The sequence below is a fragment of the Erinaceus europaeus genome, chromosome 10, assembly GCF_950295315.1.
Source record: "Erinaceus europaeus chromosome 10, mEriEur2.1, whole genome shotgun sequence".
In the NCBI taxonomy this organism is placed as follows: Eukaryota; Metazoa; Chordata; class Mammalia; order Eulipotyphla; family Erinaceidae; genus Erinaceus; species Erinaceus europaeus.
In genome coordinates this window covers 19,954,060-19,976,831 of record NC_080171.1, presented here as the reverse complement: position 1 = coordinate 19,976,831, position 22,772 = coordinate 19,954,060, and the positions used below count along the sequence as shown (strand labels likewise).

Sequence of the window (22,772 nt, the reverse complement as noted above, 5' to 3'; positions counted from 1 at the left end):
GCACAGACCTGTGGCCCAGATTCTCACAGAACACTAAACATGAGGGTGGGAGTAGATAGCAGAATGGTTATGCAGAGTCTCTCATGTCTGAGCCTCCAAAATCCCAGGTTCATCCCCTACACCATCACAAGCCAATGCTAGCTGTGCTCTGGTAAAGAAAGAGAGAGAGAGAAAAAAGAAAAAAGAAAAATGAAAGAAAGAGCAAACACAAAAATACAGAGGAAATTGCCCACACTAATGCAGCAAGATTCTCAGGCAAAACTCTCAATTCAACAGAACTATGTAAACTTTAAAAAGCATCGTGGTCCAGGAGGTGGTGCAGTGGATAAAGTGTTGGATTCTCAAGCAGGAGGTCCTGAGTTCATTCCCCGACAGCACATTTACCGGAGTGATGTCTGGTTCTTACTCTCTCTCTCCTTCTATCTTCATGAATAAATAAATAAAATCTTTTTTAAAAGCATCAATGCAATGGTTCTAATCTCACCAAAGTGAGATTAATGGAGGAAAACCTCAATAAGGTTGGAGTGTGAGCGATGTCTAAACATATCATAGAGCTAAGCGAACATACTGGATGAATGAAAAAGTCCAGTAGAGGGTCCACAGCAGAAAAACAGGAAGCAAAGGTCAAAGTGGAAAGTTAGAGGAAACCAAAAGGTTTCTAACTTTATAAGGTAGAGGAAACCAAAAAAAAAAAAAAAAGAATAGGGAGGTGGGGAAAAAAAAGAAAACAAATGACAATAATCAGAGTTATAGTAAATTATCAAGGGAAGCAGCCATTTTCATAACAATAAGAGAGAGGAGGACAGAATTCCAGTTGTATATAAGACTTTCATACCTAAAGCCCTGAGGTTCTAGGTTCAATTAACACATAAACCAGAGCTGATCAGTGTTTTGGTCTGTCTCTCACTAAGACAAAAGAAATAGATATTTGTAAAAGGTTGTTTAAGTGTCCTGGGAGGTGGCACAGTGGATTAAGCGCTGGACCATCAAGCAGGTTCTGAGTTTGAGACCTGTCATCACATATGCCAGGGTGATGCTCTGATCCTCTCTCTCTCCTTCACTTCTCACTCATAAATAAATCTTTTTTTAAATAAACAGATTATTTTTTTACTTTTCTATTATTTATTTATTTTGCCTCCAGGGTTATCACTGGAGCTTGGAGCCAGTACTACAAATCCACTGCTCCTGAAGGCTATTTTTCCCATTGTGTTGCCTTGTTGTGTTTGTTATTGCTGTTGTTGTTGTTGTTGCTGGATAGGACAGAGAGAAATTGAGAGAGGAGGGGGAGACAGAGAGGGAGAGAGAAAGATAGACACCTGCAGACCTGCTTCACTGCTTATGAAGTAATCCCCCTGCAGGTGGGGAGCCTGGGAGCTCAAACCTGGATCTTTAAGCCAAGCCGGTCCCTGCGCTTTGAGTCATGTGGGCTTAACCCGCTGCGCTACCGCCCAGCCCCCAGATTCTTTTTTAATACTTTATTTATTTATTAATGAGATGGTTAGGAGGAGACATCACTTTTGTATATGTGCTGTCAGGGACTGAACTCAGGACCTCAAGCTTGAGAGTCTAACACTTTATCCATTGTGCCAACTCCTGAACCACAATAAATAAAAAATCTTTAAAAATCAATAAATTTTTAAAAATCAATAAATAATAAGTTGGGTCTTTTTTTTTTAAGTGTTACTATCTTTACTAAATACTCATCAATGAATTTTAAGTATCCTTGAGATAAGTTTTATATAATGAGTTCCCTGAAGGTAGGGAAAAACTACTTACATCATTTCGTATCACCAAGTCCTAGTACACTACCTGGCAGTATTAGACTTGATGTTGGTTAAAATTAAAAAAAAAAAAAAAAGGGCAGATGGTATATAGCATAATGGTTATGCAAACAGACTCTCATGTCCTGAGGCTCCAAAGTCCCAGGTTCATCCCCCCCCCACCACCACCACAAGCCAGAGCTGAACAGTGCTCTGGTAAAAAAAAAAAAAATGCAGCTGGGGAGGTAGCCCAAGAGTACAGGCTTTTTATACAGGCCCTTTTATGAGGCCCCAGGTTTGATCCTTGACACGTATGAGAACAGTACTCTCGCCTTTTTCTCATAAAACAAATATATATATGAAAAATATTTACTGTAAGTCATAATTAAGACAGTAACATCTGGGGCCAGGTGGTGGCGCACCTGGTTGAGTGCATATGTTATAATACGCAAGGACCCAGGTTTGAGGCCCGCAATCCCCACCTGCAGGGGAAAAGCTTCACAAGTGGTGTTTCTCTGTCTCCCTCTCTATCACCCCCTTCCCTCTTGATTTCTGGCTGTCTCTACCCAATATATAAATAAAGATAATTTAAAAAAACAAACAACAAAAAAAGACAGTAACATCTAAGATTAGAAAAGTATACATTTTGGAACTGGGAAGGTCAGTGACTGGAGGGCTCAATTTAAATAAAAAATAGGAGGAGGGCAGTATAATGGTTAATGCAAAAGACTCATGTCTGAAACCTCATGCCTGTTCAATCCAGCTATGCCACCATAAACCAGAGTTGATCCGTGCTCTGGTTAAAAATTAAGAAAACTGGGCTGGCACTTGGATAGTGTGCTGCTTCATTTGCCATGTGTAGGACTTAGGTTCGAACCTGGCCCCTACCACATTGAAGGAAAACTGGTGCTGTGGTCTCTTTCACTTTCTCCCTGTTTCTCTGCCTCTATCAAATAAATAAATAGATGAGGTGTATATTCCAGGGCAAAGTTTAAAGCCCTTTTTACCAAGATACCTCAAGAGATTTTCTTGAAGTAATTCTAAAGCCTCACCACTTGCCTGCTGCGTCAGGCCCATTAGCTCTGACTATATCCAAATTACCTGCAATTTCCTAAAAACTATCTTTCTTTCTTTCTTTCTTTCTTTCTTTCTCTCTCTCTTTCTTTCTTTCTTTCTTTCTTACCACAGCACTGCTCAACAATAGCTTATGATGCTGCTGGGTATTGAATCTGGAAAAACATTACTCCACACTCAAGCTGTCGCTGGTGCTTTGTTCATTACTGGGAATTCGCATACATGTCCAGAAGTCTGCCAATCTGGACGATTTCCCCTTCCCCTTCCAAAAGGAGGGCTTTTCTCAGCTTTGCATTTCTAACTCCCCATGTTTAGATACTACCATGCCTCTTATATCCTTGACTAGGAACAACAGGCCTCATTCTCCAACATGCTTTGTTTCAAAATTTGAAAGCCAAGGGCTCACTTTGCAGACTGCTTGCATATGGGTAGGACTTAAAAGCTAGAGCAGGGAGAGTCAGGAGGTAGGTAGCACAGTGGGTTAAGCGCACGTGGCACAAAGCAAGGACCAGCGGTTCAAGCCCCGGGCTCCCCACCTACAGGGGAGTCGCTTCACAAGCTGTGAAGCAGGTTTGTAGGTGTCTTTCTCTCCCCCCCTCTGTCTTCCCCTCCTCTCTCCATTTCTCTCTGTCCTAACTACAACAATAAAACAACAAGAGCAATATAAGGGAATAAATTTTTTTTTTTAAATAAAAAAAACTAGAGCAAGGAGTTGGGTGGGTTAAGTGCATGTGACTCGAAGCGCAAGGACCCATAAGGATCCCAGTTCCAGCCCTGGATCCCCACCTACAAAGGGGTGCCACTTCACAAGCGGTGAAGCAGGTCTGCAAGTGTCTTTCTCTCCCCCTCTTGTCTTCCCCTCCTCTCTCCATATCTCTCTGTCCTACCCAACAACGACGACATCAATAACGACAACAATAACAACTACAATAATAAAACAAGGGCAACAAAAGGGAAGATTAAAAAAAAAAAAACTAGATCAAATTAATTAAAAAAAAAACAAAAAACGTTTAGTGGTCCGGGAGGTGGCACAGTGGATAAAGCATTGGATTCTCAACCATGAGGCCCTGAGTTCGATCCCCGGCAGCCATGTACCAGAGTGATGGCTGCTTCTTTTTCTCCTCCTATCTTTCTCATGAATAAATAAATTCTAAAAAAAAACAAAAAACAAACAAACAAACAAAAACTGTGAGTCAAACGTTGTGAAAGACTGATCAGGGTGTACAAGGTCCTGTAAATATTTCCCTGTATTACTCTGCTCTAAATCCAGTGTGTAGTAGTAGCCTGCAAAGCCCATAGCAGAAAATGGGTCTAGGGGGGTCTGCACTTGCACAAAGGGCTCTTCCAGTTTTGTAGCTGGCACATAAAGAAGCCATGGCCAAGACTCAATGGCTATGAGCTCGCTGTTCCAGGCCCAGCTCGCTCAGCATTTCTGGCTCGGCGGGTTTCCAGAACCTCAGGGGCTGAGGAACTAAGCAGGTTAAAGACGGGAAAGAGACGCCTGCAGGGAGGAGGTGCAGCGAGGCTTTGGTCTTTTTTTTTTTTTTTTTTACCAGAGCACTGCTCAGCTCTGGCTTATGGCGGTGTGGGGGATTGAACCTGGGACTTGAGAGCCTCAGGCATGAAAGTCTCTTTGCATGACCGTTATGCCAGACCCCCATCCTGAGGCTTTGTTCTCAGAGGAGGCTGTTCCATGCACAACACACACCCGGGGCCCCGCTCCCCAGCCCGCCCCGCGGTTGCACCGCAGACTTGGGAAGCACAGCTGGCCCAGAACTGCAGCGCTCCTGGCCGGCAACCGCCGCCCCACCCAGAGACTCTCGCACTGCCCACTAGGTGGAGGAAGGGGGCTCCAGAAAGTTCCGCGAGCCCAAGAACCCAGGCTCGAGCTGACTCCTACAAGATCCTTCCGCCCAGCTCCTCCCTGCCCGCGCGCCCCCGCCCCGTTTCCAGGCAACCGCGGGGCGGTGGCAGCGGCGGGCGGGGCGGGACTTCCGGCGGGTGACGCGGCGGAGCCGGGCTACAAAAGACGACGGCTGCGGCGCGCCGGGCGGAACTTTCCAGAACGCTCGGTGAGAGGCGGAGGAGCCGCTGCTGCTCGAGCTGCGTACAGCAACGCGCTCCTTCCTGCTCCCCCGCACTGCCTCGGCCCTCTCACCGGTGAGTTTCCTCCCTCTATCGGCCTCTCGTCCCAAAGCGGGTCGCCTTTGGGGTCTCCAGGAAGCTAGATGAAGCCGCGGCCTGGAGGCGGTTGGCCCCGCGTGGGCGGGAGGGCTGTCGGTTTCCTTCTCCAGGATTCGTCTTGGGGGGGCCAGCGTGGTTTTTGGGCAGCCGGTCCTCCGCAAGCCGTGAGTGGTACTGAGGCCTTTCTGACACCGCCGCCACCACCCTCGCCATCCTTGGTCCCCAAGGAGTTGCCGCTTTGGGCTTTTCTCTCCGTGCGCGCCCCCGCGTCCCTCATGCGCGCGCCCGAGGCGGGGGGGTCCGGTGGCCGCGCGCGCACGCGCAGAGGCGGCCAGGGGCGAGGGGCTGCGGGAGGAGCCGGGCGGGGGCTGCGGCTTCGCTTCGGCGGCTCACCCCTCCCTCTCTTTGTTGAAGGCTGAGCTGCTCCCACCCTTTCGATCCTGGGTGGGAGGGAGGAAGGAAGGAAGGAAATTTTAACGGTCGGCGTTGCCAAGTGCAAGGGGGAAACCTAAGGAGATCACCGGCTGGAGGCGGTCCTAATCCCCCACCACCATGGAGGGTGTCGGAGAGCTCTCAGGCCTTTTAGTTTTTTTCGTCATCGTTTTCACAGATCATTTCCTTCTGCTCCCTTGTTTGTGCCTAGCTGTCTTTTATTTTATTTATCTATTTTCCCTTTTGTTGCCCTTGCTTTTTTTTTTTATTGTTATTGTAGTTGTTAATGATGATGTCGTTGTTAGGAAAGAGAGAAATGGAGAGAGGAGGGGAAGACAGGAGAGAAAGACAGACACCTGCAGACCTGCTTCACCGTCTGTGAAGCGATTGCCCCGCGGGTGGAGGGCGGGGGCTCGAACCCGGATTCTTTACGCCGGTGGCTGTGCTACCGCGGGACCCCTCCCCCCCCTTTTTTTTTTTTGTAGGGAGCATATGGTCAATCGAATGTACTCACGGTGCTGTAATAGCTAATAGAGGGAAACCTGTGAGTGCTTCTCTGAATAACCATTGTTAGTTGCTGCGGGGGGGAGGGAGACCAGAATCCCAGTAATGGTCTCGTGACTTTGTGCTTTGCCCTTATTTTAGTCATTAAAATGGCCCTTTCCCCCTTCAAATCCTCCCCCCCCCACACCCAGGCTGTAGAAGATGGTGAAAGAAACCACTTACTATGATGTTTTGGGGGTCAAACCCAATGCCACCCAGGAAGAATTGAAAAAGGCATACAGGAAACTGGCCTTGAAGTACCACCCTGATAAGAATCCAAATGAAGGAGAGAAGGTAACGGGGCTGTTCATACTCTTCCGTCCATCACAACTGAATAGTTCTTTGCCACGCACCTAGCCAAGCATGTAGCATTTCCACTGCCACTTAACACGTGTGTCTAGTGAAGTGGTTATGTTTTGTAGTGTTTGTTATTCAGGTGAAAATTTTTTTCCTAACAGTTTAAGCAGATTTCCCAAGCTTACGAAGTGCTCTCTGATGCAAAGAAAAGGGATTTATATGACAAAGGAGGAGAGCAGGCCATCAAAGAAGGCGGGGCAGGCGGTGGGTTTGGCTCCCCCATGGACATCTTCGACATGTTTTTTGGAGGAGGAGGAAGGATGCAGAGAGAAAGAAGAGGTAAGAGTAATCTAGTGTGCTTGCATACAGCAGATTAAAAAGTCACCCTAGAGCAAATTCTTGGCAAGTGTAGGAATATAACTTGCAAAACCCTTTTTACAGATCATACTTGACACTTATCTCTTCCAGCCAGGTGGTAAATTAAAAAGTGGTGTATTGCAACAAAGCCAAAGACTGGAGGTGGTCCAGTGGATAGGACTTTGAGCCTCGAATATAAGGTTCTGAATTCCATCTCCCGCAGCACATGCACCAGAGTGACGTCTAGTTCTTTCTCATTATTTCTCATGAGTAAATAAATAAAATCTTAAAGAAGACGGGTAGGGGTGGAAGGGTTCAGGTCCTAAATCATGATGGCAGAGGAGGACCTAGGTGGGGGATTTCTGTTATGCAGAAAACTGAGAAGTGTTACAGCACAGCCTACTGTTTTCTGCTATTGACTATAAACCATTAACCCCCCCCCCCCATAAAGAAAAGGTGAGTAAAAGTTCAAAAAACTGAAATTTTAAAGTTTATAGCAGGGCACTGTAGAGTCACCAGTTCATTGCTTCCAAATAATAACCTGCTACTTATAATGCCTTCAAATTTAGTGTGCCAAAATATGTGGCTATAACACTTAGCAGAAATGTAGATTTTTAGGCTGTAGAAATAATAACCATGAATATAAAGCTAATCTCACTGATGGCAGCATAGGTGTTTTCTGGTTTTAAGTAGCATAGAGACAAATTGAGAGGTGTGGGGGAGTGTACAGTGTACCTTATAAGATTCATCTTGTAAAAATTAAAATACAACATTCCATCAGTGCTTAGTTCTGGTTTGTGGTAGAGCCAGAGACTGAACCGGGGACCTGCAGATCTCAGACATAAGTCTGGTGGACAACCACTGTGCTTTCTCTACCCTCCGTTTTTTGAGGCAGTGTATGGGAAAGATGCCACAGCACTGGAGTTCTCTGAGGGCCAGACTTGCACCCACCTGGGTCGCACACATGGTGGACTGCACGCTACCCAAGTGAGCTCTGATTTGCTCTCAATCACCCCCATTCCTTGATACACAAACGAGGGCAAATGCAGCATTGTTTTCAGAAGGAATAGTAAGCCATTAACTGTCATTAGAGCTTTTTAAGATTTGGAAAACTAAAAGTTGCTTCTCCTTAAATGTAGGGGGGGCACTTTGAGTTTTAAGGTGTTTATGAAATACTTAAGTCAATCTCTTAGAATTTTTTTAACACAGAATTGAAGTTTTTGTACTGTTAACACAAAAAGCAATTTTCAGCATGCCAGAATCAGCCACATGGGACTGTTATTTCTGATACAGAATCTAAAAGTGTATCTAAGAATAGAGAATCGATTTGTGCTACTTTACTTGGAATACAATAAAATTTTGTGATGGGTAAAGTCCTTGTGGGGGGAACAACTAGTTGAAAACTTATTAACCATTGGCTGGATAAGTTTCTGAAAACCCTATCCTTACATACTTTTCACCGCACAGTTCTCATTCTGAGGTAAGGCAACTTGTAGTCACTGGAGTTAGCTATGCTAAATTTAGATTGATTGAGAACAAATAAACATTGCGCTCCTGAGTGGGGGAGATAGCATGATGGTTATACAAAAAGACTCTTACTTGAGTCTCCAAAGTCAAAGGTTCAGTTCCCAGCACCACCACTAGCCAGTTTAAACTGTTTTAAGTTTTTTTTTTTTTAATCTTGTTGGAGACAGCCAGGAATCAAGGGAGGGAGTTGATAGGGTGAGACAGAGAGACACCTTCAGCACTGCTTTGCCACTCACAACAAAGTTTTCCTCTCTGCGGGTGGGGACCAGTGGCTTGAACCCGGGTCCTTGTGCATTATAGCATGTGCACTCAGCCAGGTGTGCCACCACTCAGCTCCCCATAAGCCAATTGAGCCATGCTGAGTTAAAAAAAAAAATCCTCTGTGCAGTAACCATATTTGTGGCTCACCCATATTTCTTGTAGCATATAATATTGGGCAACAAGATGTAAAACATTGCTATTGCTGCAGGAAGTTGGACAGCCTTGTGATAGGATATGAACAATACTACCTTTTAAATGGGTAGTTCTGACTCAGCAGTAAATAGCTGTCCAACTCCAGGAAGAAACCCCCTCCTGCCATGGGGCCAAATACATCAGCCAATCTGATCGATCTTGATTAGTCGGAATTTACTGTGCTAAAGAATTTATGTATAGAGCAGGGGTAGATAGCATAATGGTTATGCAGAGACCTTCATGCCCGAGGTTCCAATGGCTCAGGTTCTAAATCCCCCTCACTACCATCAGCTAGAGCTGAACAGTATTTTGGTTTGTAAAAAATAAAGAGTTTATGTATGAAATAGTTTAACTTTGCATATTGCACCAAAGTAAAAGACTGGGGGTGGGGGGAGAATACAGGTCCAAAAAACATGACAGGACCTAGTGGGAGTGTATTGTTATATGGAAAACTGGGAAATGTTATGCATGTACAAACTATCGTATTTACTGTCGAATGTAAAGCATTAATTCCACAATAAAGAAATTAAAAAGAAATAGTTTAATTGCCCAATACTATACTGAGTGAAAGGTGAATATAAAGAAATGTGTCTGGATTTACTACTCTAAAATGTACCTCTAAATTGCTTTTATTTATTGATATCTGGGGTATTTCTGATTTCGTAATCTTTTTTCCTTATCTGAAATTACATTAGTTTAAAACCCAAAAGTGATACGGTGACAAACGTTCTATGTACAATAGATATTCAAAGAATGAGGTTCATCTAAATCTTCACTGTAGTACATTGGACAGTATTTAATAAGCACTGCTGTTCTAGGTAAGAATGTTGTGCATCAGCTCTCTGTGACCTTAGAAGATTTATATAATGGTGCAACGAGGAAGCTTGCTCTGCAAAAGAATGTGATTTGTGACAAATGTGAAGGTATGGTCTTTAAACATTTTTAATACAATGAAATAGAGCTTAAAATCTGTAGATTCAAAGCTGACATTTAATGTACTGTGTAAAAACTTTTGTTTTAAATTTTGAACTGTGACGAAAGTACATGAACCTATTCACCTAGATGTGTACAAAGTGTGTACCTTTTAAACACAGTTATGATCAACCTCTCCAACACTGATCAGGGATGAGCATTTCCTGTATTCTCTAATGCTTCAGAATCTATCAAATGGCTTCATAATTGAATGTGATTTAACACTGTTCTTTTTCTTCTTGATAGATGGCTGTTTGTTTTTTATGAGAGAAATACCAGAACATTGCTTAGCTCTGACATATGTTGGGGCAGTGGATTGAACCTGGGGCTTCTGGGCCCTTAAGTATCTAAATCCTGTGCTACAACACAGCTGTCTCTTTGGCCCTCAGATGTTTCATTTTAAATAAATTACTGCCAGGGCCGGGTGGTGGCACATGTTATAATCCTCAAAGACCCAGGTTTGAGCCCCCCACCACTACCACCACCTGCAGGGGGAAAGCTTTGCAAGTGGTGAAGGTGTTGCAGGTGTCTCTGTCTACCACTCTCTTCTCTTGATTTCTGGCTACCTCTATCCAATAAATAATGGAAATTTAAAAAAAATTAGGGGCCAGGGCAGTAGTGCAGAAGGATAAAGCACATAGATCCTGGTTCACCACCACCCCCCCAGCTCGCCATTTGTGAGTGATAAAGCAGGGCTGTGGTTGTCTGTCTCTCACCCTCTATAAATAAAGATTTTTATAAAAAGAACCTTAAACAGAGTTTAAATTGGCTTCACAAGTGGTGAAGCAGGTTGCAGGTATCTCTTTCTCTCCCCCTCTGTCTTCCCCTCTCACAATTTCTCTGTCCTGTCCAACAATGGGGTGGGGGACTGGGAAGGCGCACCTGGTTAAGCGTACACACTACAGTGCACAAGGACCCAGGTTCAAGCCCCTGGTCCCCACTTGCAAGAGGAAAGCTCTGTCCATCTCTTATCTCCCTCTCCCCTCGATTTCTGTCTGTATCCAATAATAAATTAATTTTTTTTAAAAAATAAGGACAACAAAATGGAGAAAATGGCCTCTAGGAGCAGTGGATTCATAGTGCAAGCACCACCGAGCCCTAGCAATAACCCTGGAGACAGGAGAAGAAAGGACTCTTGGCTGTAAATCAACTTTTTTTTTTTTTTGTCTCCAAGGTTATTGCTGGGATTTGGTGCCTGCACTGCAAATCCACTGCTCCTGGGGACTTTTGTTGCCCTCGTATCATTGCTGTTATTATTGTTAGCATTATTGTTTTTTTGCTAGGACAGGGGGAACTCGAGAGAGGAGGGGAAGACAAAAGGGGAGAGAAAGATAGACACCTGCAGACCTGCTTCACCACTTGTGAAGTGGCCCCCCTGCAAGTGGAGAGCTTGGGAGCTCGAACCGGGATCCTCATGCCGATCCTCAAGTTTCCACTGCACTACAGCCCCGACCCCCTGAATCAACTTTTATATGTGAACATATAACATAAACAGGTTATTTGTTGGAAATATAAGACCATAAACATTGGAGCATTCTCATCCCAGATAAACTAGTCCCAAGAATTATGCTTGGTGAGCATGTTTAAATCTCAAAATACTGGTGACTCCAGATAGTAAATAAAAATAAAGCATGAGTTAGAGTTCAGTCTCCAGCATTGCATAAGCCAAAGTGATGCTATGGTGTTTGCTCTTTTTTTAATTAATGATTTAATAGAGATATACGAAGTTGTAAGGTAATAGGGGTAGTATAATGGTATAATTCCATGCATTTCCTACCACCAGAGTTCTGTCCCACCCCTCCATTGGAAACTTCCCTCTTGTTTACCCTTCTGGGAGTATGGACCAAGTTATGGCGGGGGGGGGGGGGACAGGTGATGGGAGTTCCATGATTGTTTCTCCACTGGACATGGGCATTGGCAGGTCCATCCATACCCCCAGCCTGTTTCTGTCTTGCCCTAGTGTGGTTGGGTGTGAGAGGTGAGGTCTCAGGAAGCATTGGTGAAGTCATCTGCCCAGGGAAGTCAAGATGGAATCAGACTTAGTGTTTCCCCTCTTTTTCTCATAAATGAGTAAATCAAAGTTGAAAAAAATTCAAAATTCTGAAATGGCTCTTAGGGAAGATGAGCAAAATGAACTGAAGCTGCTTGTAGCTGTGTATATAAAGAAGACTAAACTACAGTGGTTTTTTTTTTTAGTATTTTATATATATATATATATATATATATATATATATATATATATATATATATTTATAAAATGGAAACATTGACAAGACCATAGGATAAGAGGGGTACAGTTCCCACCACCAGAGCTCTGTATCCCGTCCCCTCCCTTGATAGCTTTTCTATTCTTTTTTTAATATTTATTTCCTTTTTGTTGCCTTTGTTTTTATTGTTGTTGTAGTTATTATTGTTGTTCATGTCATCGTCGTTAGATAGGACAGAGAGAAATGGAGAGAAGAGGGGAAGACAGAGGGGAGGAGAGGAAGATAGACACCTACAGACCTGCTTCACCACCTGTGAAACAACTCCCCTGCAAGTGGGGAGCCAGGGTTGGAAGGTCTGGCTTCTGTAATTGCTTCCCCACTGAACATGGGCGTTAGCAGGTCGATCCATACTTCCAGAACCTCTCTCGTTCCCTAGTGGGGCAGGGCTCTGAGGAAGCGGAGCTCTAGGACACATTGGTGGGGCCATCTGTCCAGGGAAGTCTGGTTGGCATCATGGTAGTACCTGGAGCGTGGTGGCCCAGGCAAGTCCAAGGCCCTCTAAACTGTAGTTTTCTTACTTTAATTGGGTAGGGACAGAAATTCAGGGGCTGAGGGAAGTAGATGTAGAGACACCTGCCTGCAGCATTGTTTTACTATTGTAAATCTTCCTTCCACCCATGGGGACTGGAGGCTTGAACCTAACCTGGCTTATGCCTGTCCCCTGTTCAACTTTCTGGCTTATGGTGGTGCTGGGGGTTAAACCCGAGACCTTGGGGCTTCAAAGATATTCTCATGCCTGTATAACCATTGTGCTATCTCTCCTACCCTGAATTGTTGGGGTTTTTGTTTGTTTGTTTTTTTACCAGAGCACTGCTCAACTCTGGCTTATGGTGATGCAGGGGATTGAGCCTTGGAGAGCGTCAGTTTTGAGTCTCTTTGCATAACCAATATGCTACCTACCCCCTCCTTTTTTTCCTTTATTGGGATTAATGTTACAGTCGACAGTAAACACTGACTATAGCAGCCCACCAGACGTTGATGGTGGCACTTACAACCAGGTGCAAGTACACACATCAAGCCCCCGGTTTCCTCCTGCAGGGGGAAAGAACCTTCATGAGCAATGAAGCAGTGTTGCAGATGTCTCTTGCCCTCCACCCATTTCTGTCTCTATTAACAACAAAAAAAAGAAACTTATTATCAGAAGTAATAGATTTGTCATGCAGGCACCAGTAACCCTGATGGTAATGTTTAAAAAATTGTTTACTGGGAGTCGGGCTGTAGCGCAGCGGGTTAAGCGCAGGTGGCGCAAAGCACAAGGACTGGCATAAGGATCCCGGTTCGAACCCCAGCTCCCCACCTGCAGGGGAGTCGCTTCACAGGCGGTGAAGCAGGTCTGCAGGTGTCTATCTTTCTCTCCTCCTCTCTGTCTTCCCCTCCTCTCTCCATTTCTCTCTGTCCTATCCAACAATGACAACAACAATAACTACAACAATAAAACAAGGGCAACAAAAGGGAATAAATAAATAAATATTTAAAAATATATATAAAAATTTTTTTAAAAAAAATTGTTTACTGTATCTGTGTCATCCTTTTCTAACTAGGCCGAGGTGGTAAGAAAGGAGCTGTAGAGTGCTGTCCCAATTGCCGTGGCACTGGAATGCAAATAAGAATTCATCAGATAGGACCTGGGATGGTTCAGCAGATTCAGTCTGTGTGCATAGAATGTCAAGGCCATGGGGAGCGGATCAGTCCTAAAGATAGATGTAAAAGCTGCAATGGAAGGAAGATAGTTCGAGAGAAGAAGATTCTCGAAGTTCATATTGACAAAGGTGAGTCCTTAGCTACTTTTTATTTCTGAATTCTTGAACACAATAGCACTTTTTAAATAAAATATTTTTACAAATTAATTGATGTTACAGTAAAAACTATTCTTAGTGTGGTTGCAAGTGTTTCTGTGGCTGGAGATAGTTCTTGGCAAGGTTTTCCCATTATTTTTTTGACCAGAGCACTGACTGCTCAGCTCTGACTTATGGTGGTGGGGGATATTAAACCTGGGACTTGGGAGGTTCAGATAGACACCTGCAGACCTGCTTCACCTGTGAAGCGACTCCCCTGCAGGTGGGGAGCAGGGGGCTCGAACCGGGATCCTTAAGCCGGTTCTTGCGCTTTGTGTCACGTGCACTTTAACCCGCTGCGCTACCGCCCAACTCCCTGCTTTTTTTTTTAATTGATTTAATAATGGTTTACAAGATCATGAGATTATAGGGTTATAATTCCACACTGTACCCACCATCACAGTTCTGTGTCCTTCCTCACACCGAGGATAACTGTCATTTTTTGTTGTTGGTTTTTTACACCTTATCCTATCGAATAAAATGGGAGGAAAAAAGGAAGATTCTTTAATTTTGTGTTGCTATAGTCTGGATGTTATCAAGTGACCTGCATTTCTCTGAAAGACACTTTGATGGTTTGTGCTCCTATGTACAACATAAAGAACTTGAATCTTCCTTTTTTCCTCCCATTTTATTCGATGACAGAAAAATCAAGGGGGTGGAGATGGGGAGAAAGACTTCTGCAGACCTTGCCTTCTATCTAGTAAAACAAACATTAAAAAAATAGAGATCCGTATGTAAATCTACATATATTATATGTATAAATACATCTGAGTGGTTTTAATACTGTTCTTTTATATGGTTTTTGTCTTCATTGTCAATTTCCTTAGGGACTATACGATTTTAAAATACGTGCACTTTGGGCTGGGGAAACAACATACTAATACGTTATGCAAATGTTCTTACAGGTTCAGTCCCCTGCACTACCATAAGCCAGAGCTGAGCAGTGCTCTAGTAAAAATAAAAATCCCTGGGAGTTGGCAGTAGCGAAGCAGGTTAAGCACGCATGGAACAATGGCACAAAGTGCAAGGACCATTGTAAGGATTCTGGTTTGAGCCCCCGGCTCCCCACCTACAGGGGAATCACTTCACAGGTGGTGAAGCAGGTCTGCAGGTGTCTATCTCTCCCCCTCTCTGTTTTCTTCTCTCTCCATTTCTCTGTCCTATCTAACAACTACGACATCAATAAGTATAACTACAACAATAAAAAACAAGGGCAACAAAAGGGAAAATAAATAAATATACAAAAGGAAAACCATGGAGGTGAGGTGTTGGCGCAGCGGGTTAAGCACACATGGTACAGAGCCCAAGGACCAGCATAAGGATCCCTATTCAAGCCCCTGGCTCCCCACCTGCAGGGGGGTTGGGGTCACCTCACAATCATGAAGTAGATCTACAGGTGTCTGTCTATCTCTCCCTCTCTGTCTTCCCCTCTTCCCTTCATTTCTCTCTATTCTGTCCAACAACGTCAATGGCAACAATAATGACCATAAGGGAAATAAAATGGCCTCCAGGAGCAGTGGATTCATGGTGCAGCCACAGACAGGCCCAGCGATAACCCTGGAGGCAACAAAAAGGAAACATGTGCTTTCAGAGGCCAGGCAGTGGTGCGTGCTGGTTGAGTGCAGACGTTAGTGTAAGGACCCAGGTTCAAGCTGCAGATGCCCACCTATAGATGGGGAAGCTTCGCAAGCGGTGAGACAGTGTTAAAGGTCTCTCTTTCCCACCCCTTTGTCTTTTTAAATAAAAGTGTTGCTCTTTAATGATATATATTGGGAGAAGATATAGGTTTTAGGTGAAGAAAGACTTCAGCTGCATGTTAAAACTGTGAAGCTTGGGACCAGCAGATAGCTCACTTGCTCAGGGACTACTGGGTTTTAGCCTATAACCACCACTTGGAGTGCTTGCAAGGAGGTGAGGTTTTCTCTTTATCTAAAAATAAGTGGAGTCATGCAAGCACTTAGCCCCAGCAATAATCCTGGTAATAACAAAACAAAACAGCAATAACAACAACAAAAAACTGCAGCTTTTCTTTTTTATACTAGGATATAAGTGACTTTGCTAGTTTACTTTTGTCATTTATGGAAAAAACCTATTCAGCTCTGGCTTATGGTGGTGCTTGGGGTTGATGCTGTCACCTTTGGTGCCTAATACACAAAAGTCTTGTATAATCAACTATGAGAGCCTCTAGCCCAGTTTAAGATTATTTGTGTGAATGAAAGACCAGAGCACCACTCATCTCTGGCACGTGATGGTGCCTGGGATTGAACTTGTGGCCTCTAGGACTCAAGGCATGCAAGTCCAGTGCTCAGCTGTTAAACTGTCTTTATGACCCTATGAGAATGTTTTTGAGTATTGCAGCCATAATGACTAGAAATTTTATTTTATTTTTTGCCTCCACGGTTATAGCAGGGGCTCAGTGCCTGCACCACAAATCCACTGCTCCTGAAGACTGTTTTTTTCCCCTTGTTGTTGCCCTTGCTTCATCGTTGCTATGGTTATTATTGTTACTGATGTCATTGTTGTTGGATAGGACAGAAATGGAGATGGGGAAGACAGAGGGTGAGAGAAAGACACCTGCAAACCTGCTTCACTACTTGTGAAACAACCCCCCCTGCAGGTGGGGAGCAGAGGGCTCGAACCGGGATCCTTAATCTGGTCCTTGTGCTTTGCGCCATGTGTGCTTAACCCGCTGCACTACCGCCCAACCTCCTGAAATTCTATTTTTTACCAGAGTACTGGTCAGCTCTGGCTTGTGGTGCGGGGGATTGAACTTGGGACTTAAGCACCTCAGACACGAGAGTCACTTCGGATAACCATTATGCTATCTATCCCCGCCCCTGACTAGAAATTTAGAAGTATGTATAACCTTGGAGAGAATTAAAAATTCAAGGCATGGGGTGATGGTGCACCTTGTCGAGTGCACATGCTACAATGCCAAGGCCCCGGGCAAGTCCCCAGCCCCCACCTGCAGCTTTGAGAGTGGTGAAGCAGTGCTTCAGGTTTCTTGTCCCCTCTCTCATCCCCCTCTGGATTTCTCTCCCTCTCTACCCAAGATTAAAAAAATACTAAATAGTTAATAAAATATTAAAGTCATTAAGAAAGAATAAACTAGTTCTGTTATGAAATATGATCTTTCAGAATTAACTGTTTTAAAATGAAGTACTTGTACAAATGTGGAACTGTGGGCCGGATGGTGGCTCACCCAGTTGAGCACACGTCACAATAGTGGAACTGCTAATATATATGGTATTACACACGTGTATTTACGTCTGCATAAGTCACTGCAATGGCATTTTACAGCTGTAATACTGCACACACTTTTTTCCTTAAGTATTTGTAGATTAATTGGTGTGACAATATTTACTTAAAATGGGGAAGACATGAATTGAGATATATGAAATGTACTAGTCGTGAGTTAGTTACATAATCTAGATCAATGGCTAGAGAAATGTATAATGAAATGTACTTACACAAAGCTTAACACTTTCATAAGGAGAACCTACTCTTGTCAGGCTGCTGTTCTAACTGGTTCACAACATGTGAGCTGCATTTAGGTTTGCTAAGCTCTTGCTAAACTCAAATATAATGTGAGGCAGAGGTACGAGGGAAGAGGTTCACTCTTGGAAAATCCTTCTATTTCCATTCTTGAATACATAAGTACCTACAGTTAAAGAATGTCTAGCTGAAAGTGACCTGTGCAAGTGGATCTAAACTGAGTCATTTTAAAAGTTAGGTTTTGTGTGTAGGGTTCCAGTATATAAATATTGCTAATAATGCAAAAGACAATCTTGATTGGTACTATTAGATGTAATGGAAATAATTGGATATAGGTTCTCTTCTATAGCTAATAAAATAGCATTTGTGTTGACAGTGTGTGCCTGTCATTGGTTTGCTAAGAGATAGCTCTTTTTCTCAGAACAGCCCTAGAGGGATAGGTCTCCAGAAAAGTTGCTTTCCCTGGGGTAATTGGACCATTAGTAAATAGAAACTTGGGGATTTGAAGCCTGGTCTGTGGCTTCTGAAGTTTGTGTTCTCCACTGTTGGGGATAAATTAGAATGGTCTGATCACATGGACATGGTTGTCATTTTTATAATCTTCAATACCTGCAGGAATCTGAGGATTTTTTCCATGCACAAACATGGATCTGTTTCTTAGTAAACGGGGACTCTAACCTTAGTTAGATGCTAAATAGGAGTGTAAAATTAGCTGTTTATTTCTAGGCATGAAAGATGGCCAGAAGATAACATTCCATGGTGAAGGAGACCAGGAACCAGGACTGGAGCCAGGAGATATTATCATTGTTTTAGATCAGAAGGACCACGCTATTTTCACTAGGTAAACTTGGCTTTAGTAACTCAGTTTGCATATCTTTTATTGAAACCTTTTTGTTACTCTTAAACATTCCCTGGGGATACCCAGAAATGTTAATAGGATTAGATTATATAACACCTTTTGTAAAAGACTAACTACTAAAGTTTCAATATTAAGCTAAAAAATGTGAATTTAACTTGTCTAAATTTAAGTAAACTGAAATAAATTGTTACCTAGGCAAGGACTTGAAAGATGTACTTAGATGGTTTTTGTTTGTGGTGTGGTATATATATGTCAATTCACAGGTGAGTTAAGGAAAAGTTTTACAGAGACTTGAACCTAGGACTTCAGAGCCTCAGGCAGAAATCTTTTGCATAACTATTATGCTATTTCCCCTGTCCTGCCCCCATTCTTAGGTAGGCAGTTTGAAATAAAATTCTATAAAGCTCTCTCACTTGTTTGAAACTTAAATTCATGAGCTGGGTAATTATTTTTAATACAAGAGCAAGAACCAGAGCATCACAGGCACGTGTAGTGCTATGGTTTGAAATTGGGACCTCCTTTGAGCTCAGGTCGCTGGCTCATGATCTGGATGTTTTTTGATAATCCTCAAAAAGAGTTGCATGATATTTTGGGCTTGTTTTTTACCAGAGTCCTGCTCAGCTCTGGTTTATGGTGGTATGGGGGATTGAACCTGGAACCATTGTGTTATCTACCCCTGTCCAGTTTTTTTTTTTAGATAATATTTATTGGATAGAGACAGAAATTAAGAGGGAAAGAGGAGAGAGGGAGAAACAGCTGCAGTGCTGCTTCACAGCTCGGAAGCTTCTCTCCTGCAGGTGGGGACCAGGGGCTTGAATCTGGGTTCTTCCACAATAGAATGTGCTCAACCAGGTACACCACCACCGAGCCCCCCTCTGACAGTTTGTTAATGTGAGGTTTTTTTTATATGTAAAGGTAAACATGAATGAGGAAGTGAGCTACTATTAAATGAAAGATCGTATTCAAAATGTATGTCTAGCACTTCTTAAATCATGTGCGTAAAGTTTTACAGTTCCTTGAAATCGGATATAACCCTTTTTCCTCAAAGCCTAAAATAAGACTGGTGTGTTCCATGTATTTTGTACTCCCCGTTCTCAGCTCTGTTTATTTTTAACTAGAGCACTGCTCAGCTCTGGCTTATAGTGGTGCAAGGGATTGAACCTCGGACTTTGGAACCTCAGACCTGAGACTTTTTGCATAACCATTATGCTACCTACCCCCACACTCAGCTGTTTTTAAAACAAGGGAGAAAAGGCATCTGTTATATTCTTGCTGGTAGAAAGAAAGAAAAAGTCATTGCCTGCAGTGGTTTGAAAGATGTGCCACATTTATGTTGATACAGGCGAGGAGAAGATCTTTTCATGTGTATGGACATACAGCTGGTTGAAGCATTATGTGGCTTCCAAAAGCCCATCTCTACTCTTGACAACAGAACTATAGTCATCACTTCTCATCCAGGTATGGTAACTAGATGATTTTATTTATTTTTTTAACCAGAGCACTGCTCAGCTCTGGCTTATGGTGGTACAGGGGATTGAACCTGGGACTTTGGAGCCTCAGGCTTGAGAGTCTGTTAGCATAACCATTGTGCTATCTACCCCTCCCCGATGAATTTCTTCCTATTCTAGTACAGTCATTAAGAAAACTTGTCTTGCTCAGTTACATATCCTTAATTGAGCCAGAAATAGTCTTGGCTGTCTTGGAAATCCCTTTAAAGATCCATAAATAGCGCAAAAGTGTAAGGATCCCAGTTCGAGCCTTCCACTGCCCACCTACAAGCAGTGAAGTAGGTCTGCAGGAGTCCATCTTTCCCCCTGTCTTCGCCTCTTCTCCATTTCTGTCCTATCCAAGACCTACTACAACAATAAAACAAGGGCAACAAAACAGAATAAATATTTAAAAATAAAAATCCATAAATAAAAGGTACATAACAGGTTTTCTTTACCATAAACTACTTCTATCAGTAAGTTAGAATTTTGATTCCTCTATTTTCTCTGTGTCAAAAATGTGACTAAGAACTTGGCTTCAATGTTTTCAGGTCAGATTGTGAAACATGGAGATATAAAGTGTGTCCTGAATGAAGGCATGCCAATTTACCGTCGGCCATATGAAAAGGGGCGCCTAATCATTGAATTTAAGGTAAGTTGTAAAGTACTCCAGGCACATTTGAGAATGAATCTGATTTAAAAAAAAGAATCTGATTTTAAAAAAAATCGCAATTTTAGAATGGCAAGAAACGTTCTTCCTTGACCCAGGGAGAAAAGCACAAGCTTGTATTGAATTTCTCTGCATCATGGACTACTTGAAAATCGGTTGGGGCAGGGACGTGGGTGTCTCCTAGGTCTGTGTTAATGGGAAGATGTGAGTGGGGACAGGCAGGTGTGGAACACACACAGCCATATGCAGGGACCTGGGGTTAAGCTGAAACAGGTCTCTTTTTCATTATTATTATTAGTAGTAGTAGTTTTCTTTGTTAAATCTTTTTTTTTTTAATCTCTATTATTGGATAGAGACAGAGAAGGAGGAGGAGGAGAAACATACCTGCAACACTGCTTCACCACTTGTGAAGCTTTTCCCAAGCAGGTGGGGACCAGAGACTTGAACCCATGAGTGTGCACTTACCAACTGCACCACCACCTAGCCTTCTCTCTCACCGCACCCCCCCCCCTTTTTATGAGAACCTTGAAATTCAGCAGAAGCAATTAATCAGTGTTGGCTTTTGGCAGAATCCTTGGCTTAGTTTATGGGATGCATCATCAAGAATGCAACCTTTTTTTACCCAGAGTACTGTTTAGCTTGGTTTATGGTGGTTATGGGGACTAAACTTAGAACCAGAGCTTGAAGTATAAAAGCCGTTTTCATAACCATTTTGTTGTTGTTGTTCCTTAAGCAGTTTACATTATTAGGTGATGATCCTTTTTTTTTTACTTTTTTTTTTAATTGGGGGATTAATGTTTTACATTCAACAGTAGATACAATGGTTTGTACATGCATAACATTCCCCAGTTTCCCATATAACAATACAACCCCCACTAGGTCCTCTTAATCCTTCTTGGACCTGTATTCTCCCCACCCACCCACCCCATAATCTTTTACTTTGGTGCGATACGCCAATTGATGATCCATTTTAAATGTGCTGTTAACCTGGGATTGGATAACTTCTGAAGAGCCAATAAGTCAAGCATACAATAGCAGTTTTTTTTTTTTTTTTTTTTTTTAATAAATAATAGCAGTTTTTTATTTTACAGGTTAACTTTCCTGAAAATGGCTTTCTCTCTCCTGATAAACTCTCTTTGCTGGAAAAACTCCTACCTGAAAGGAAGGAAGTAGAAGAGACCGATGAGATGGATCAGGTAGAACTGGTGGACTTTGATCCAAATCAGGAAAGACGACGCCATTACAATGGAGAAGCTTATGAGGATGACGAGCATCACCCTAGGGGTGGTGTTCAGTGCCAGACTTCTTAATGTGGGGCCAGTGTGCAACGCTCACTGCTGGCATTTTACATGCAGTAGTGAATGAGTGAAGGACTATAATCATTATGCTCACTACTCGCAACTGTTTTTGTTTTAATATTCAACTATAGTAGTGTTTTAAAAGTTAAATGAAGAATAAACTCAAATATAAAAGCTCTGAGTTTGCCCTGTATGTATGATGACTCAGTGTGCAAGGTGAAGTTTAATACCTGTAAAAACTAATCTTAAAGAAAATTGCCCCTAGCATTTGTTAGGCAGTACCTTATAATTAATTGCAGCTATGTACATGGAATAACTTTGATTGAAAAGCCAGGTGTACGTGTTGACTTCCAGTGTATGACCCTAATTGTTAAACTATGAAAGTGAAAACTGTATTTAACTGGCAAGCGAAGAACTTCAATTTGTAGAGAAGTGTTGGTCTGTATAGTTGCTAGTATTAAGTGGGATTTATTGTGACGCCTCTGCATTATCCTGTTGCCTCAACTGTTAACTTGATGGCCTGATGCCTATTAATAACATAGCCTGTGGTATCAGTACTAGAAAAGCTACCTTTCTAAAGAGGTTTATAATAAGCTGCTCTTTGAGGGCTTGCACTTAGAGTTGCATTCCCTTCTGTGCCATCTCCTTCCCTCCTCCCACTAGTATATGTAACTCAGTCCCGGTTACATTTACCCCATCTCTTTCTGGACCTTGCTAAGCCTCTATAGTGACATCTGGAGAAGGTAATTTAGAGGTTAGAGTGACACGACCTTTACATGGAGAAGTATTTGCATGTATGAGGTGTAGTACTAAAGTATGTTAAAGGCTTACTTTAATATTTAATTTGTGCTCTGAAGTAACTGTAATCAAATGTTGGTAGTATAGCAGATTATGAGTAGCTTTAATTGTATGTTTAAGTCACATGTTCATAAGCTTAAATCTGGACATCAGAATTTAAGCAATTACTGGAATGTATGAATGTGTCCTTAATATACTGGATTACAAAGCATTTCCAATGTGTCACCACAGGCTTTTTTCCCCCTCCCAGATTAAAGCACTGACTTTTCGCCAAGATAGGAAACTTTGTTTACCTAATTAAGATCAGAAATACTAAAAATGAGCCATAAACTGACTAGAAGGGAGGCCCAAGTGGAGGGGATAATAAGCCTAGAAAAGGTATAGAAAAAGTTGGCAGTGGAGAGGGCTAGGTGACAGTGCACCGGGTAGAGAATATGCATCACCATGTGCAAGGGCCCAGGTGG

General features: G+C 42.7%; 1 protein-coding gene across 1 annotated transcript; it reads left to right on the top strand.

The window, feature by feature from the left end:
• The first annotated feature begins 4,838 nt into the window (after positions 1–4,838).
• Positions 4,839–22,519, top strand: DNAJA1 (DnaJ heat shock protein family (Hsp40) member A1). Its single transcript, XM_007522871.3, has 9 exons — positions 4,839–4,994; positions 6,146–6,287; positions 6,452–6,629; positions 9,446–9,550; positions 13,408–13,635; positions 17,923–18,037; positions 19,398–19,513; positions 20,094–20,194; positions 21,304–22,519. The coding sequence occupies exons 2-9, from the start codon at positions 6,156–6,158 to the stop codon at positions 21,520–21,522; spliced, it is 1,194 nt and encodes a 397-aa protein (XP_007522933.1). The 5' UTR covers positions 4,839–4,994; positions 6,146–6,155; the 3' UTR covers positions 21,523–22,519.
• Positions 22,520–22,772: the final 253 nt, after the last annotated feature.